Source organism: Dermacentor variabilis, chromosome 9, assembly GCF_050947875.1.
Source record: "Dermacentor variabilis isolate Ectoservices chromosome 9, ASM5094787v1, whole genome shotgun sequence".
Classification (NCBI taxonomy): Eukaryota; Metazoa; Arthropoda; class Arachnida; order Ixodida; family Ixodidae; genus Dermacentor; species Dermacentor variabilis.
The window spans coordinates 133,018,286-133,031,835 of NC_134576.1; the positions used below are offsets into that span (position 1 = coordinate 133,018,286).

The 13,550-nt window shown below is 43.6% G+C and overlaps 1 protein-coding gene across 3 annotated transcripts in view; it reads right to left on the reverse strand.

The window, feature by feature from the left end:
- The window catches only part of LanB1 (laminin subunit beta-1), a 63,238-nt gene extending 53,328 nt beyond the window's left edge, over positions 1–9,910 (reverse strand). Inside the window, exons 1-3 of one of the 3 annotated variants that reach the window (XM_075669492.1) lie at positions 9,570–9,910; positions 7,076–7,187; positions 840–890 (exon numbers count right to left, since the gene is read on the reverse strand). In XM_075669492.1, coding sequence (XP_075525607.1) covers positions 840–890; positions 7,076–7,172 — 148 coding nt within the window. In that variant the 5' untranslated portion in view covers positions 7,173–7,187; positions 9,570–9,910. Of the gene's footprint in view, positions 1–839; positions 891–7,075; positions 7,188–8,446; positions 8,653–9,569 lie in introns of those variants that run through there. The other 2 variants (XM_075669494.1, XM_075669493.1) reach the window with 2 other exon arrangements.
- Between the last annotated feature and the right edge of the window lie 3,640 nt (positions 9,911–13,550).

Here is a 13,550-nt window from a genome sequence, read left to right on the forward strand (position 1 = left end):
CAAGTAAAATAAAAAATTAGGCACAATGTCTTCAATCTGCATGTTAGCACGATTTTAAATGTGCATTTGGGCAATTATGCAGATTTTGGAAAGTTAAGGGAAATCAAACTGAAGTCATTCCTACTGGACTCTTTTAATAATGTGACATCCATTTATGGTCATGTCAAGCCCTTTTATTTAACTCGAAGCACTCATTAGTGCAGCGCCTTGAATACGAAAGCTGGAGTTGACTGGGGCACGCTTTAGAATGTCTTGCATCAGCGAGCTAAATGAGGTCAATAAAGCAGTATGCCAGCACCACAGCTCGAGATGTTGTGCTTCAGAAAGCATAAAGAGCCCACCACCCTTATTTAGGTACCCACCGCACACAGCATGCTAGGATTTGGTTAAGGTGCAACACAATAAATACAACACTGTTGTATGCTAACACTGTTAAGCTAACACTGTTAAGTATTTAAATATGCATAATAAAAGAAGAAACAGTAAGAAGCTAGATAGTATCAATAATTAACTAATTTGCACATGCCAATAGCACTTAGGGAATGACCAAGGTCATTTCTTGAATGTAAATTACCAGTGCATATTAAGGCTACAAAATTTTAGGCACTGCACATAATGAGGTCATGACCAAGGTCAACTTTTAAATGTAAATTACCATTGAATATTAAGGTTACAGTTAGGCACTGCACAAGTAACTATAGGCCACACAGAATAACTGTGAGCTCATGTTTCATAGACTTTTGATCTAGCTTATTTTAAGTTATTTATTCTTCCTTAGCTGCAGCTCATGTGTCGGTCTTAGTTCGAGGCTGAAAGAAGAAGGGCATGCCGTTTCTCACCTGTATACTGCCGAGTGTATTGTGCATGGCGCTCGTCAGCCCTCGTTCTCTCTGGAAAGAGTAGTGGATAATGTGCACTAAGTCACGCTAGCCCACTGTTCTGATATGCCAGTGCTATCAATCCAGAAGCGCACTAATAGACTGCAAATGTAAGGCAAAGGGCAGCAAGTCTAATAGCAAGCAATTCATATCGTGAACAGGTAACTAAGGCACCCTGCAAGAAAATGTATTACAAGGAGTCCCAGCTACACTGCAGCACAGTTTAGAGAAAATGGCCGGTGCACCGTGGCATCGCTATTTCTCCAAGTCACTAATGAACACGAACATTTCTTGGAATGAGTGTAAAATAGCAGTCGAACCCCACCCTGCCCTGCACGACAAGCCTGGGCATGGCTTGGGTGCTGCTGCTGAGGTTGGAATGCAGAAAAAAATACAGTAGAACATAAATATATTGAACACAAATATAACAAATTACTGAATCCAACTAAGTAAACCTTAAAGCTTTTTCAACGATATCAGTGCATAATAAATGCATACCTATAGGTACACTGTAAGGAAGATAAGAGGGAGAGGAGTACTCTCACACAGTGCTGACCTTGAACATATTTGATTAAAAAAAAAAAAACCTGTTTTTGTCTTCATTGTGCTGCACAGTGCTCATAAACTGAAATGCAAACGGCAATGAATGCCTTTTGCAAGTGATTACATGGAAGTGCGACATGTAATCGCTCAGTAGCCGGTTACCAAGCATGGAGTAGTCCCAAGTGCAAGTTTTGGAGCCTGAATTAAGCCACTGTTACAAGTACAGGTAAAACTGGAAATAAAATAAAGCGATGTAGCAGTTTCAGCTTTGTTTACGTTTGAAATTGTGAGCACTGTACATATATAGTCATGAACCATGAACTAGCCCAACTTTCTACCCTATATGCTTATAATGAATATCGGATATAACGGAGATACCTTATCGTCCGACGTGACTTCATTATCACTAGTTTTGACTGTATTGTGATTGCCTCTTGCACTCATCTGCAGGCTGGAGCAATGTTTCTATGAACACTACTGAAAGTAAAAGTACGGAAAATTAAGGAGTACAAACACAAGGTTCCATTCAGTTCTTCCATTTTTAAGTGTTTGAAATGCGGTGACCAATGTTTTTATTCTAACAACCTGAAAGGAAATCTTGTGATTACTGCTGCTTCACTTTTCTCAAATTTTTGCAGCAGGATTGCATTCTTTTGTCTGTATGGTTCACCAAAACACTTCTATTTGCTTGCTTGGTCCCTCCAGAATTTAAAAAAATAAATAAATAATAGCACTGTCGTATGCGCACTTTGCCATTGGGGAGGCACAGAGTGTGTTCATAGTCCATCAGCAAAGTCTGGACAAGGCAAGCATGACGCCAAAGGTTTTCTTGAATAATATGGACCGATGCAGTCTTACTATGCGGTTTAAGCAAGACCAAAGCAGCAATAAGTGAAAATTTTTCGAAGTCGTCAGAATTAAAATGCAGGTCACCAGACTTTCCAAGGCCTTCAGTGCATGACTGATACTGGCAGTGTAAAAATCGCTACAGATTATGCTTGCCTCAATCTGTTTTCCAAAGCGAGTTTGATAAAATAAGAGGAGCCTTAGATGTTCTCAATGATTTAGTCACTAAAGATGTATGTTCTATACAGCAGTGACGAGTGATGCAGTCTTACAGCCTCACACACATGCTAAAATGAGATGGCCCCAAGGACAGACACAGGACAAGGTCACGGTTGCATGGTTCTTGAATCACTCTCTTGCAAAATGTCTATGCGTCTGTTCAAGAGCTTGCGTACAAAAAAAAAGAAAAGAGAAATAGACATACATATAAAGAAAAAAAAATTAAAGAAAAGACCACGTCTCTGTTCAAGTGCTGTCTCATAGCACACCAGGCAGCCATTGCATTGCAGCAGAGGTGAAACTTTAGACTGTCGGTGGCTGATAAAAAAATGCGATGAAAAAAGGCCAGTCAGCAGACTTGCGGAGGGAGCAGGGCTGTATCGCGTTACGGCCTAGAAAGGCTGCTTGGCAGACGTGTGCTAAGCCAGCAAAGATGTTTGAAGAGGGCATGAAGCAGCGTTGGTAACTTAGAAAGAAATTTGCAAAATTTATTGAGCTTTCGGTCACCATAACAACAACTTTGCCTTTTTTGAGTGATGTAGATAGCCAGTAAATTGCTCTGCTAAAATTCATCAAAAGCATTCACTCAGTACTGTGCCTCACCCCCATTTTTTTACCAACAGGTATATGCATGCCTCTATTAGTCGCTATCTCTAAGGAGGTACGAAAGATCTTATTAGTGAGCCATCTGATTGCATCAAAACGCCTTTTCTACGCAAAGCAAAACCTTGAAATCTAATACCGTTTTACGAAATCGCAAGTTGTTTTGCCTTTTCGCACACTGGTCTCTAACTTGTCACCACAGGACACAATTTAAAGCAATAGCTTAAAAAATAATAAGGAATATGTCTAGTAACAATTAACGCATCAAAAAAGTTTCTAAGCAAATCACCATCATCATCACTCAGCAATATTTTGTTGGAAATAAAGTGCTTTGAGCCGCAATCTGCTGAAACTATCCAAACATGAAGTTAGGAACACTGGTATAAAGCAATCCATACAACTGCTGATGCATTTATTGTAGAAAGATATGCAGAGGTACAGCTGTAGCAGCATAACATGTGCACAGTCATAATGTATCAACTGCTCGAGGCATTTAGTCACAAAATTTCAATTCATGTACAGTCGGCCACAAAACATTATGGACCACGGAATCTGAGAAAAAGCTGAATTTATCCGCAGTCTCACAACGGAGTCTTGTGCTTGCATTTCCAGCCGCTGCTAGTAAATGCGAACAACAGTGATTTATGGTTTTACTGACAAGTTTTTTTGGCTGCTCGGAAATTCAACGTTTTATGAAATCCCATGGTCCGTGACCTTTTGTGGTTGACTGAACTTATTGATGCCCATTTCACTAATGGCCTCATTTGTGACGCTTGTTAAAGTTGGTGGTTATGTTTAGCAAGCCATGGACATTTCCTTCATAACCATTCAATGTCTTTAACAGCCACTGTTTTTCAACTGCCCCTGCCATATGACTGGAGTTCTTTGGAGCTATAACTTGAAACACTGTGTCTGTGGAAATAAAAGTAATGCAAAACTTTGACCTCATACATAGACGCTTCTTCTCGCATAGTCAAATGTAATAACACTTCCTTAGTAAATTAAGACTTGTTCATGTAAACAATGTTTTTACTTGTTGAGCAAATATGTAAGTGATTGACCTGCATATGTATTTTCTGTATTGGATGAAGTACTAGCCACATAGGCTAGTGGTCCAACTATTTCGCATGCATCTCTCAAATTGTTTAAATACAGCTCACTTTCGATTGATTGAACCTGATATAAAAAAAATTATTTCCACACGCTTAGACCAGAAGAAAGTTATTTAAGCTAGATCATGTTTAAATTTATTAATTCAGTTTTTATTTTCTAAAGTAAGAACGCTCCCATTCAAAATCTCAGGCACTTGATATCACGTTCATGCGGTAACCAAGTGGAGTTAACTAGACTGCTGCCATGGTAGCTACTGTAATTTTTGTAGTGCACATATATGACTGAGCTGTAGCAACTTAAAGAAAAGAGTGCAACTTCAAGTTCCCACCCTTGAACTTTCTTTCGTGGCTTCAATTGCATCACATGCTCTTTCAACTTTTTTCCACTCTTCCAGGCCAGCTTTCTTTCTTTCTTTCTTTTTTTTTTTTTTTAGACGAAGCGATGCAATGGAAAGGGAGGACACAGGGAGAAGTCTCACAGGCAGCCTACGTTGGCTCACACGGTACGTGCTGCGCGAAACGCATTCGTCAGCCGCAAAGGGAAGCGCGACCTAGATGGTGCCCTTGCCGCTATCAATTCACTTCCAGAAGTGCCCCACTTCCTCACAGGAAGCGTCATTTGATTCAATTAGAGGCTTCATTAGAGACGCCGTCACGAAGCCTCCCTCCTCTCGTGACACAGCTTCTCGGACAGACAGCTCTCCGAGAAGGCTGGCGACAGTGGTCCTAGAAAAGCGGAAGGTCGACACAAGCCACAGCAAGCACTGCCTGCTTCATTGTATATGAAATGCACGAGTGTTCTGTCATTTTACTTCTTCCTGCTTGTGATAAAGTCCTCAGTTTCCTTGAAGACAAAGCCTATAACCTTGACAAACCCAGTACACATAGAAAGCGGTAGAAAAAAAAACAGTGCCTTGCTTGCACATGTCCGGCATGCAAGAGCTGTGGATTGATGCATTGTACTGCTAAACCATAAAGCCACCTGATCACACACAACTTAATTAACAATGTTTCTGATTTTGAATTCAATAAAGAAAACTAATAACAAGCTGAACCTGACGTGAACTCAAGAGCTGAAAAGGCAGCAAAGCTGTTTTAACATGTAAATTATATAGGCTTTATGTAGGTGTATCAGTCACCCAGAATTAACTGTAAATACTGTACAAACGAAAATTACAGCCATATATGCAGTCAGTGAATACACACTGTCTAAAGCCTATTTCCTAGGAACTAAAGGTAAACAAGACTGAGGCTAAAAAGGACATGAAAAAAAAAAAGTTTATGCACATCCGAGCGCAGGATGGAGCAATGGGGCTTTACGTGCCAAAACTATGATCTGATTACAAGGCATGCCGTAGTGGAGGACTCCAGAAATTTGTGCCACCTGGGGTTCTTTTAACGTGCAGCTAAATCCAAGTACAAGGATGTTTTCGCATTTTGCCTCTATCGAAATGCGACTATTCATGGCCAACCTCGCGACCTCATGCTTAGCAGCCCAACACCATAGCCACTGAGCAACTACGGCGGGTAATGTTTCTTACTTTCCTAGTTCCATAAGGAAAGGTAATAATTTTTGACAGTGCTTACATAAGGATGCACATAATTTTCTTGCCCTCATTACTGAGCGTTCCTATGCACAGTCGTTGCATATTGATGAACTTGTATCAAGCTTCTTGTTTCAGAATGAGCTACATCCTGAAACAATGATGTTACAGTGCAGCAATTTTGAATTATCTGTGTTATTGTTCTGCCTTTTAAGCTTCAGCTCATTGGTTTCAACAAAGTTTCAGAACATGCTGTCTGGCAAGCTTTTACACAAACATAATACAACACGCACTAATGTCAAGCCATAAGCTGACTTGGCAACCTTGTGTCTCTTAATAGAGGACAGAGGATCATGCTGTGCTAATCGTGTTTTGGGCAACCGGGCTTGGTCAGTATTTTGTAACTCTTCTACTGTCATTTTATTTGTTTCTTAGCATCACTTGCGCCAAATGGCCTAGCAGAAATAATATTAATGCATGCACCAATAACTGAGACCAAGCATGGGATGAAAAAAGGAATGCTAAGGAAATCCAAGTCCAGTTCTCCTTGGTCTCCTAATATATAATGTGATAGAAACCATCTAATCTTCAATAATGTTTCATGTGTAGCAGCTACTTGCCCTCCATTAATGTAGTTCCTTCCATCTTTACCAACAAGTGATTCCAGATAACTGCAGCAAGTGCAACTCCCGAACTCTCTTCCCTTTAACATTTTTCATATTACAGTCAAACCTCAATATAATGAACATGGATATGACAAAGTAAGTATACAAGTTTTTTGCTGATATCGGTATGTAACAATATATGCTTATAATGAGCATCAGATATAATGGAGGTGTTTTCATGTTGGATGTGACTTTGTTATAACGAGGTTCAACTGCATTGTTTACTGTTTTCCTCCACTCAATTAATGGCATGCAATGCAGACCACTTATAATGGTACCACTCAGAACAATTAATACTTGTAATAACATGCTCTCTAACACAGTGTATGTTAATTCAATGCACACGAAATCTCGTAGCTTATATACAGTGGTACATGTATAGCTATAACTACCAGACCTTCAGGTTTTGTGAATATCGACATGCAGATTGTGCTGCAGAAGTTGTGCTTCAAAACCTGTCATATAAACACCATATAAAGAGCACCAGGAGATACGATTTGCCCGAGAATAAGGCGAATAGACTCACACTTGCGGAAAACAGACTTGGACTCATAAAATACAGCAAAAATTAAAGAAAAAGGAAGATCAAGAACAGCCTTCTTTTGCCCGACACAGGTACACGTCTGTAGCAATAACAGCGTCCAAGAGACACTATGCACACTTACCTGCATGTGATGTGATGACCAGCAATGAGACAATGAAGAGTATATGTATGCACTGTCTTGATGATGCCATTGCCAAAGATGGCTTGTGGGATGACATCGCGTGTCACAGTTCCTGCAGCAGCGGATGATAAGGTGTTAAAATTCACTCCTGGTGACTTGCCGGTGTTTTTGTTTCAGCTGTCCCTCGGGTCTCCATGCATTCTACCAGAAGCTTGGCACAGGTCTCCACATGAGAACAGTGATGGCTGATGGAGGAGCCCCGTCAGCTAAGTGTGTGAGAGATGGAGCTGCAGCACACGTCTGGGCTATAGTGGCATGAAAGAAGCATTCTCAAGGCTGTTCAGTTTTTACCCACAGGGGTCGGCTTACGCGTTCGCGTAACAGATACATGCACACTACTGCATTGCGAAATATAAGTAGGCGAAGAGAAGGGAAAAATGAGGGGGGGGGGGCTGCTGGCAAGGAGGTTTCGAAAGGAGGGGAGAGGGGCGCGAAGGAAGCGCGCACGCTGCGCGTTTCGGCTCGGCCGCTCGGCGAGCGTTTGCACGGCCGTGCGCGCGATAACGCTGGCGCGCGATATAATCTGCCGTAGGAGTCATTGCCACTACCACGGCGTCGCCCTCGCGAGCACCCCGCCCCCCCCCCCCCCCCCCCCACCCCTCGGCGGCTAACGCGTCTTGGCGCGTACAAGATCTGCCGAAATTCTGAGGACACATTCCGCGCGCACGACGTAATCGCGCAACTATGATACAGTACCTCTCTCCCTCCTGGCTCCGACTAGCGATACAAGCGCCCGTTCCCCGAGAGATAGCCGAGAACGTCAGGAAGGGCGCGGGGAAGTGAATTGCGGGGTAGCGTATATATATATATATATATATATATATATATATATATATATATATATATATATATATATATATATATACTACGTACGCTATACGGCGAATACTATAGCTGCCCTTTATCTCCAAAACGGAGCCGTAGTCCCGCTTGTGTCCCGAGCACTTCAGCTCAGCAGACCGCACCTCTTTTCCACAGCAAAGTCATGGAAACGTGTTATCAGTGTTGGTTCCGACGACATTGAACAGCGTGTAGTTTTGGGAGGTGCATAGAGGGCACAGGCCGCTGCTTTCAGTGCGACATCCGCGCTCGCCTGTTGCGCGGCTGTGTCGTTTAGCAGATCACGAGCTGTTGAGGCATCAGTTTATTTCTCCGGTGGATTTTAACCTCGCCTGCGCAGTCGATCGTCAAACTCGATCGATCACGACCTGCGTAAAATATACAAGTCCCAACTTTCGGCTACGCAGACCCACGGTCGGTATACGTGCCTGCTTACACACAACGCTTCGTATGGCTCAAGCAGAAGCTCACCGAGTGCAGGCGCGACTGATGATGACTCGGTTTGCTCGGGCGTGGATCTGCGCACGCAGCCTCGCATGCGGTCACTCGAGGCGGGCAGTGGGCGCGTTATCAGCTGGGGGGTCCACGTTTTACGCGATATGTCCATTCAGCGCGGGTCGCACTGCGCCGTTGCCGCGCGGACGTGCCGAAATGGGCACGGACTCGGCGAGCACAGCTAGGACGCGCCCGTTCCGCGGGGGCGAACTGTCCATATATAGGAGACGAAGAAGTTGGCCAGTCGTAGATGAGTGGGAGTACCGGGATGTCTCGGGCCTGTTCTCTTCACTGCTTCTGCGCGCACCGGTTTCTTCTCTCTGTGGGCCTGCTTCATCGACTTTTTTTATTATTTTTTTTCTGCGCGCCCCTATAGTTTCTGCGGCTGCAGCTTGCTCATCGCGTGTATTGCACAATATAAGCCAAGCGCGTAACCATAACTATACATGCATGGTCGTGAGCAAACCAGAAAGTTTGAGCTGAAAGGCGATTGGGAATTTCGCACAGCGCGAAATTCACAATCGTGTCACGAAGCACATGACCGTTTAACAAGTACATTTCTGAAGAGAATAGCAGCAGGTTTCACTTGTTTTCGAGTAGCTTTAAAGGAGTTCAATCGCAAAAGACATGCCGGACTACGGAAGCCGGGAACGTGCAATGCCGCGCGGGCCATACATTTCGATCTGTGCACCTGTGCTTCCGATGATGCCTGCAAGCGAAAAATAGTTTTCTTCCGGCGACGAGAATTTATCGTAATCGCCAAGACAGTCGCTTGCCTTTATTTGACACATTTCAGCAGCAAAAAAGTCGTGGCACGATGTCAGATTTTTTCCACAACGGCATGGATCCCACAAAACCGCCAGACAGGAGGACCGATCGAGAAGCGGCGGATAATCTGCAAGTACTTTCTTCCCGAAGAAAACGGTATCGAACACCCGAGAGGTGGCTCACTGAAGTTTCGGCGTTGCTGCAGTTCGTCAAGCACGGCGCGTTGACAAGCTCAAAAAGCACATTCTCCCGCCAGGCATCAGGAGGGGGAGGTTGGGATCCCGAGGGAGAGGAAAAGAAAGAAAGAAAGATAGAGAAATGATGCACTCACCGCAGTAAGCTGCAGCATTTGGGACGAACAATGGGTGCTGGTGGAGGTGAAGAGATAAACTTTTTTCGATTCACTTTCCCTCGCCGAGCGACTCGCTTCGCGCACCGTCCGAAAAAGCGCCGCACACGATTGTGGTGGAAGTTGTTGTGACTTGTTGCGTCTGTGACGGGGCGACGCGGCGGTTTGAGAACGCAAACTATAGAAAAGCGGCCCAGCCGTGGGACGTAGAGACGGAGGAGGAAATTTCGGCGACGGCTGCCGAGGAGGGGTGCGGTTCGGACGAGTGCCGTTAGGCGCCGTGTGGTCTGAGATGTCGGCGCCGCTTTGCCCGCCTCCTCCGCCTCGCTAGGCAGTGCGCGCGCTTGTGGTAGACCCCCCCCCTTTCGCGGCCCCCTTCCAGCCCCCCCACACACACGTTCGGCCGCCCACGCGATCAGCTTAGCCATCAGGCGAGGAAGAAAACACCCTCCTCGCTCCAGTTCTGACGCGGTCTTTCTCTCCACGTACATAGCTCTCTCCCTGCACGTGTTTTCGCTGCCCCGAACGGAGAACTCCCTCTTCCGCCGCTCCTACATGCCAGTTTCCGCGAGCAGCCAAATGAGCCGCGGATGCTTCGATCAGCATTTACATTTCACACTTACGCGAGCCTTTTCGGTATCTCTCCCTCTCTCTCTCTTTCGTCTCCTTCTCTTCCCACTTTCTCTGGTCAGAGTTCACCGACGCTGTTTTGAAAGCCGTGTCGTCGTGTTTCCTGACAAAGCATGCCTGGGCTGGGCGATCGCGCTGAATACGGGGAATGTTTCGTGGAGAACAGCGGGTTTTTTATGCTTCGGGACGGTTTTCAAAACAGCAAAATTCTGTAACGTACGTACGTCTGCATAACGTGACCTCACTTGATGCAGCTCTTCCCATTTTTCTACGAACGTGTTGGCGAAAAAAAATTCATTCACTGTATGCGAAATGCGCGTTTTGTCGGGAATGAGCATTGTATCAGCGAAGAGAAGAGCCATATGTGAAGTTATGTACAAAGCATGATTGCCGCTTCCTCCAGCATGTTGAATTTTTGCTACTTAATTCTAAAGAGGCGAGTAGATGTTTGTGTTTGTGCGTTTGCAGAGGAGCTGAAATATGCTCAACGTGCACTGAATTGATGCCTTTGATGGTAGAGATGTACGCTTTATTTTTTAAAACATATAATACCATAAAGCAAAATATATTTTTGAGTATACATATATATGCATTTACCAGCTTGGATCACATACATGACTTGTTGAAGTAACTTTAGAGGTCGACAGACATTTCGGAGAAATATATTTGGGAGAAAAAAAATGTAAGTATCGCCGAAAAAGAAACCAAAAAGAAATATGATTTAAACTGTACAATGTATGCATTGTTTATCTGTACACATAGGCACTGCATCACACCTAGTAAGCTGGCAACATACAAGCACGTGTCAGCAAGGCAGTACGGGATTAGTTTATATTTTATACATAGAAACATAAGTTATGTGTAGACCATATCCAACTTGATTACACAGCATAAAGACGGATTCGAAGGCAAAACACTTCGGCAGACAGTCACAGCAGCAGACAATTGCACATTTGATAAAACAATCTTTTGTAGAAAACTGCTTTTGATATCCACTCCACACTCGAGAGCTGATAAGGCAGAAAAGCTGCCTTAACGTGTAATTAACTATTCTCTAGGCATATTAGTCAACTATAATTAACTGCGAACACTGTACAAACAAAAATGACAGCCATATATGCAGTCAATGAGTATACTCTAAGACTAAAAATTAAGAAAGACTAAATCTAAAAGTGTTGGACAAAAATAACATGTATTCACCTAAATTCACCTCTAACATCAAACCAAAATGAGATAGTCATATTACAGATCAAGCTGCGCAAGAAGTTTCCACTCCTTGTTCACACGGGTACATACCACTTCATCTTAGCACATTCAATGACAAACAACAACAAGTAACTTTCACAGAAAGCTGTCTAAATTAAGAAATCTGAAACCAGCTTGATAATAGTATTTGGTTGTTTGCAAGAAGCAACAGCCATCTTCACACTGTGCTCCATTTTAAAAGGAAAAAAAAAGCTTTTATTTGGGTGGAGGCTCTTCTATGTGGTGGGAAAGAGTTGCGTTGTCATTAGAAGGACATCGGATGTGCCACTTTGACTAGACAACTGTAAAAGTTGACTTGGGAAGAGAAAATTATCAGGCCGCACTGTTCGCAGACTTTACATTCACGCACTGTGCAGAAATTTGCCAAGAGAGAGGGTAAAGCACAATCGAAACACTGAGGAAAGAAAGGCAGCCAAACCTGTGTCTTACAAATCACCTGCTGTATATCACACATCTACCAGAATTATCTCTCTCTCACAACTCCGAGAAAAAAATCACTTTTATTTACTGCACTAGTCTCACGACAGCACAAATTTCAAGCAGTTCCGCAACTTACAAATGGTAGTTGCCAACTTGATGCCCGCACTGCTAGTGTCGAGCACAAATACACGACGTAAGAATTCCATATTTTTAAAATTGTGACCTTTGCACTGCACCGCTTTGGAAACTCATGACATTTTGTAGAGCTCCATGTATCCAACATGCCAGGACTACACTTAACTGGTCTCTCCTGTCAAATTCACGGGAACGCAATTTCCTTCGTATGCTCAAACACGAGCCAAGGTTGGCACAACAGCAGCTTCTGCTGTGTACACACAGTTTGGTGCAAAAACATGCCAAGGCTTTCCCCTGTCTTCTTGTGCCAAGAAAACAACAAAACTATAGTCTGTGGCTAAAAGCTTTAGACCTTTGTCTTTGATAATATTTCAGTGCGACCTTCTACAGTGAGAAGAAGGAAAGGCTATAGTTCCACAAAGTAACAAATCCTGAGACAACACGTGTGTTGAATAAAGGTGCTGCTAACAATGTGCAAAGCAACACAGTAAAACACAACAAGGAGCTAGTTAGGAATAAAGATTGCCAACCCTGCACTGTCAGCTCGACGAAGAAGTGAAAGCCGGCTAGTTTCTGATGCTCCGTCGAGGAATCACAGCAAGACCTTACAGGGACCTTAAAACCATACGCTAGAAGCCAGCAGGAGAAAACAATGTCATACTGCACTGTGGGACTGAGGCACTGCCATTTAGCACAGTGTGGTTCAAGCATTTAGTTAACCATACCACTCAAAGGCCCCAAAGAGTTTTGGCCATTGCAAAACAGATTATTCATGGCACAGAGTTTCCTATAAAAATTACAAGACAGAACTCTGCCACTATATGTCTGCAAATACAGCCGGTTAAGCCAGCATGGAAATGACGGGTAGAAGGTGTATTTGCATGACTTTGTCCTAATGGCTTCAAGTGGCTTTGAGACTTTGCAAATTTCGTCGTTTCTGACAAAATATTGTGTTATAAGTGCGACAATTTGCAATGATTATGGTTGCAGAAACTTATTGTCTTCGTGCATTCAGAAAAAAAAAATATTCCTTGGGAACTTGGAGAGATAAAGAATGCATGTGAAATAATGCCACAAGAGCGTACGAAGCCACAAGCACGAAAATTAGACAAAGCCACTATTCCTGCACTATCTGAATTGCTGCAGCAGTTCCCTCTAGTAATTTTTGTAGGAAGCTCTACAGTGCATAGATCCCATGGTGGTGATTGTTTCTGCCAAGTACTGCACAAATGTACGCTGCAAAAACAGCCAAAAATTCAAACGAAAGCCCACGCCAGTTCTTCTCAGAGTTGCTACTCCCCCTTGCTAGCATTGACGACATCGCAGGCAGCTGCCTCTGTATCACACGCACTGTGCCGTACAGATATCCAGGAGCAACATGAACAGTTTGGGGATACCCACGAATAGCAGAGTGCCCAAGAGTGCCATAGGAAATGCACTATGCAGCAATAAAAAAAATAATAATAATAAAGGGAGACGAAGAAAAATAAATGCGGCAGGGACCATGACAAA